This window comes from Belonocnema kinseyi, chromosome 8 (genome assembly GCF_010883055.1).
Source record: "Belonocnema kinseyi isolate 2016_QV_RU_SX_M_011 chromosome 8, B_treatae_v1, whole genome shotgun sequence".
Lineage (NCBI taxonomy): Eukaryota > Metazoa > Arthropoda > Insecta > Hymenoptera > Cynipidae > Belonocnema > Belonocnema kinseyi.
Genome location: NC_046664.1, coordinates 32,264,910 through 32,270,692, shown reverse-complemented (window position 1 = coordinate 32,270,692; position 5,783 = coordinate 32,264,910). Strand labels below are relative to the sequence as shown.

The window sequence follows — 5,783 nt, the reverse complement described above, 5'->3', positions numbered from 1 at the left end:
GCATACATGTATGTATATGTATGTGGTCGATCAAGGAAAATTTTGTTCTGTGACTCATGGATTGTGTTTTTCATAGAAAAATGTTGAACTTCGATTTTTTTTAACATTTATACCATTATAAATATATAGGTCACCCACGGAAATTTTTATTATATCTTTAGAAGGAGATACATTTGGATTATATATATTTGGATTTTTAGAGAATGTAATAATCTAAATAGATTGGTTCAGAATCAACCACAATGACTTTGAATTTTCTTCTATTTCTGGTGTCAACTCACAGCAGGTACAGACACAGCAGATATTGCATAAACAGCATTTGTCTAATTATTGAGAAATCATCTCTAATGGATTTACCATGTTTTGTTCGCTCACTCCTCAAATATTAATGTGCTTGAAGTTCGCAGCGTTTATAAATGAAACTATAACGCATCCTTTTAGCTTAAAAATTCAACTCTCTTGTTCAAAAGTGTTTTTTTTTTGGTTCAAAATTCAATTTTTTCGGTAAAAAATGTCATCTCTTTTATTTAAAATTAAAACGGTTTTGTTGAAAAATATGTATAACTAAAAAAATTTTCTTCGTTGAAAACTCAACTATTTCGTTAAAAGTAATCTATTTTGTTAAAAATGCAATATTTTTACTTGAAACGTTAGGAATTTAAAGAGTTTCAAAAGGAATCACACAAAATATGTTTCGTTCGAAATTTGAAACATGTTAGGCCCTGATACTTAAAATTGTTAACTAAATTTTCGAATGGAGTCTTAAATCTAGACAAATTTTACTGAATTAAAAAAAAAATGTAATACAAATATTGCAATATAAAAAGTAATTTTTAATAGCCGAAGAAAATAAAGTAAACGAAACAAGTAATTCTGGTGATCCTACCGAATAATGCGGAAAAGAAAAACACGATCTGAATATGATATTATGGGCAGGATATTCCGAGTGACATATATCTATTAGGAGAGACCGCCCCACAGTATAGATAATTATTAATTGTAAGAATCAAGGTAAGTAAAATAATCTATTTTAATTTTAAGACATTACCACTTATCATTTCTTAGTTATTAATACATTGAATTGATTATTTTATACGTATTAGTATTTTAAATTAATCATTATCTAATGTAGGGTGGCCTCTCCTACTCAATTTTAATTTTATTCGAAATACATATTGCTGTTGAGTTGCTAAAATATATTGTGTACTTTTTATTTACTTCAACTAATTCCTCATTTTTTAAATTAAGTTTTTATGTATTATCACCGTTGTTATTTTGATTCTTATGTTATAAAATTCAGGAAGTAAAAAAGTAACTTTTCAGGTAACTTAAAGTTACTTTATCTAGTTACAGTTACACATAACGTGACTGTGACTAATAAATAAAAAAAAGTAACTTAGCCAAATGATCAGAATTGAAAATTTCATCTCAAAATTATAATTTGAACAATCCTAGGCGAGAAAATTATACAGTGTGAAGTATTATATATCATTTTCATTTGTTTTATACAATAATTTTTATATAAAGAAAATTATATATAATATTTCACAGAAAGTATAAACTATCTATAATTCTTCCGCCTGGGACATCATTAATAGTAAACATTATAAGCTTTTAAAATATTACAGATAAATATTTTTAACTGACATAAACATTTAACAACTTTATTAAAAACGGGGTCTTTAAAAAATGTGGCAAATCCAAGAGGAATCCAGAATTATGGATTAATTGAAAAAGACAATAACTAGAAGTGAAAGAAGAAAGGGACTAGGTAGTGATTTTATCAGAGAACTTGCATAATGTGTCCCTGAATCCCAATCAGATAGTTGGAATTTATACAGGTACGTGCAGCATGTATATGACTACACGCGGGCGGCAGGGCCTCATATACAAATATACCTGTAAGTAACTCATTGATCGGCAAGTGGAAAATGTCTATTGTGAATTTTGGGAATTACTTACCTGCCAGTAAAAATAGCAGTAACACGACCTCGTGAACAACCATTCTCCCATATTAGGCGACTCGTTGCGTGCTCGGAGAATCAATTAAAACTTTTTCGTCGTCCGCATTTTTGATCGCGGAAATGTCACTTTTCCCTGCACTGGCTGTCAGTGTCAAACACATGACGCTTTGCAGTACACCGCCCGATCCGAGGATTTTATTGAATCGATCGCACTGCCGCCCTGACAATACAAGCTGAACTAACGCATCAGGCGTGCCAACATCAGGGTAAGAAAACGGAAAAACCGGGAACACCCGAAAACCAGTTCTCACTTGCCATCTTTGTAATCTGGCTACATCTCTAACTTCACTGGTATTACGGAACCGGATGGCAGGTTTGGCCACCTGCCTAAATTGGCCACATTTTGACGAAACCGCACCTGGCCAATAAGGACAGGTTTGACCGGTTTTACTGCTTTCTTGGTACACGAAAATGATTTCCAGTTATGGACCATCCGTAAACTACGTTACCAATTTTGGGTTTTTTAAAATCTCCCTCGCCCCTGAAAGTAACGCAGCTATTGATAAAAACGGATTTTACATTTATAAATTTTTGGAAATAAAATTAATGTAGAAAACTATTAAAATCAATACGAAACACTTTAAATTTCTAAGATTTCCAGCCGAAATATGTTGCATTTTCAACAAAATAGTTGAATTTTCAGCTAAATAAGATTTTATACAAAAAGAGATAAATTTTCAAAACAAAAAACTGAATTTTGAACAACAACAAAATTAATTTTCAACAAAATAGTAGCATTAACCACCAAATAGATGAAATTTCGAGTAAAAAAGGCAAGTTTTCAAAGAAAACTGTTGAAGATTTATTAAAATAGTACAATTTTCAACCTAGAAAGACTAATTTTTCCGTAGACACTTGAATTTTTAACAAAAAAGTTACTTTTCAACCTAGAAAGATAAATTTTCAATTTTGGAAATGAAGTTCAATAAAATACCACGATAACCATTTTCACTTTAATAACTTCTATTTGTACACGGTTTCGCATGCGTACCCACCTACGATGCAGAATAAATGATTGTGCAAGACTAAACATTTTTATGGAAGTTTGGAACAAACATCTAAAATTTCGGCACGTACAAATTTTCATAGAAATACATAGTTAATGATATCGACCCGAGAAGAGTCCGAATGTCAAGCCATTTCGAACGCCTCTAGAACTTGGATGAGTGACCATCTACAACGTACGACCAGGTTGTATACTCGAATTTTGAAAAGCTGGCTAAACTCGGGAGGTGATTTTCTGCACTTTTCCTCTCATCTGACCAAATGTTAAGGCAAATACTAGTACTTCGAATAAACTCGTATGTAGCCGCATTTTAATTAAATTATAATAAAATTCATACAGTGATTTTAGGCTCACATTAGTAAAAGAAAAATTTCAAATGCACATACAATGTGAAGTTGAGATACGTCTGTTTCAGCGAAGTTTTGAACATAAAAAAGCATATTACAGTAGGTAATAATAATACTGGTTATATGCTCGACTGAGTGATTAATCACAGTAAAATATGGTGAAAATTATTGCAAGAGAAAATATACTAAACAGAAAATCTTGACGAAGAAAAATATTTAACTGAAGAGATTATGAAATTACTGGAAGAAATCCTTAATGTAACTATAATGAAAATGAAAGTGTTTACCATTATTGAGTTTTAATTTCTTTTTTAATTCTTATTGAATATATAGTGCATACATTTTCTTCTATAAATTAATTTTTTCAAAATGTTCAAATGGTCCAAAATGTAAAAAATAGTTAAGTTCTGAATTTGTTTATGAAATTTATTTGAATAATAAATTATTATTGTTCATTGTAAATCATTTGCAAAGTGTCGTAGGAAAAAGTGATTTGAAATAAATTCTTTGTTTATTCCGTAAACAACTTAAGCCCATTCTTCAAAAAATGATCAAAATCTTTATTTGCTCATGAAAGTACTTTAAATAATGAATCTTGAAAATTTGATTATTATAATTAATCGGAAAGATGTTCTTAGTTAAATTTGTAAAAAAACTGACCCTATTCGTTAAAAAATAGCCGGATTCTGAATTTTTTATGAAAGTTCTTTAAATAGTTAATAATTCTTGTAAATTTAACAAATAACTTGAGAAAGAGTAATCGCAAAGACAATTTTAGTTAACTTCTTAAACAAATTGTGTTTAGTTATTGAAAAATATCCAAACTCTCAATATGTTTACGAATATTGTTAAAGTGATTAATAATTATTATAAATTTATAAAGAATCGTAGGAAATGATCATCGAAAGCCATTCTTAAAACACTCCGTAAACAAAATATGCCTCTTCCTTGACATAACCAAGCTATAAATATGTCGATGAATGTTTTTTAAATAATTAATAAACTTCCAAAGCAACATTGAAAAAAATCATCGAATAGACATTCTTAGTTGACTCCGTAAACAAATTGACTCGTAGAAAAAAGTTCAAACTCTTAATTTTTAAATTGAAATTGTTTTAATAATTAATAGTTCTTGTAAATTTACAAAGCAACATAGAAAAGAGTCATTGGATATACGTTGTTAGTCGACTCCATAAACAAATTAACTTGCAAAAAAGGACAAACTCGTAATTGTTAATCGAAATTTTTTAAATAATTAATAGTTCTTGTAAATTTGCAAAGCAATATAGAAAAGAGTCATCGAATTGATCTTCTTAGTTGACTCCGTAAACAAATTGACTTGTAGAAAAAAGGGCAAACTCTTAATTGTTAATCGAAATTATTTAAATAATTAATATATCTTTTAAATTTACAAAGCAACATAAAAAAAAGTCATCGGATAGATATTCTTAGTTGACTTCGTAAACAAATTGAACTGTAGAAAAAGGGCAAACTCTTAATTTTTAAATTGAAATTGTTTAAATAATTAACAGTTCTTGTAAATTTGCAAAGCAAAATAGAAAAGAGTTAGTTGACTCCGTGAACAAATTGACTCGTAGGAAAAGGTCAAACTCTTCATTTTTAAATTGAAATTGTTTTAATAATTAATAGCTCTTGTAAATTTACAAAGCATCATAATAAATTAAACGTATTCTATAAAAAATACCCATTTATGAAAATTGCTTAAATAGTTCCAATTTTTGAAGATTAAATAAATGTGTTAAAAAAACAAAAATGAGCTCCGCTTGAATTCGGCAGGATTGCTGTAACGTTTACATCCATAATGTAAACAGTGCCTTGACGTAGTAGAGCTGGGGTAACGCTTTTCTATATTGCATGGACTGGTAACGCTTTTTCTATCAATGCATGCGACACGATCACTCTATGGGAAGCTTGGACCAACTTGCAACTATAGGATAGTTGAATTTTCAACTAAAAATTATAACTTGAATGAAACAGTTTTGTTTTTCAACAATAATTAAACTTTTAACAAAATAGTTCAATTTTCACCATACAAAGATGCATTTCCAATCATAGGGTCGAATTTTCTAACAAAAAAGGGAGTAAAATTCACCCGAATAAAAATGCTTCGACTTGAGTTCGACTTGAATTGCCCCCAATCAAGACATGCTGAAGCCGAAAAGTTCGACTTGAGCATGTCTCAGTTTTGATACGGAGCCAGACTTCAATTTATGTCTTGGAAACAAGTTTTTATGACTGAAGACATAAATTTATCTCTTGAGTTGTATTTTTATGACTCCAACACGTGCGGTTTATAACTTCGAGCGTATACCTGCCCTAACAAGAAGGTTATTTCCAACAATCATAAAATCTAATCTTTGTTAATGGCTAAACAATCTTGTATAT

General features: G+C 29.6%; 1 protein-coding gene across 3 annotated transcripts in view; it reads right to left on the bottom strand.

Moving 5' to 3' along the window:
• Nucleotides 1–2,116, bottom strand: part of LOC117178026 (protein turtle homolog A) — a 37,982-nt gene extending 35,866 nt beyond the window's left edge. For all 3 annotated transcript variants that reach the window (XM_033369223.1, XM_033369224.1, XM_033369225.1), the window contains exon 1: nucleotides 1,963–2,116. In XM_033369223.1, coding sequence (XP_033225114.1) covers nucleotides 1,963–2,005 — 43 coding nt within the window. In that variant the 5' untranslated portion in view covers nucleotides 2,006–2,116. The remainder of the gene's footprint in view (nucleotides 1–1,962) is intronic.
• Nucleotides 2,117–5,783: the final 3,667 nt, after the last annotated feature.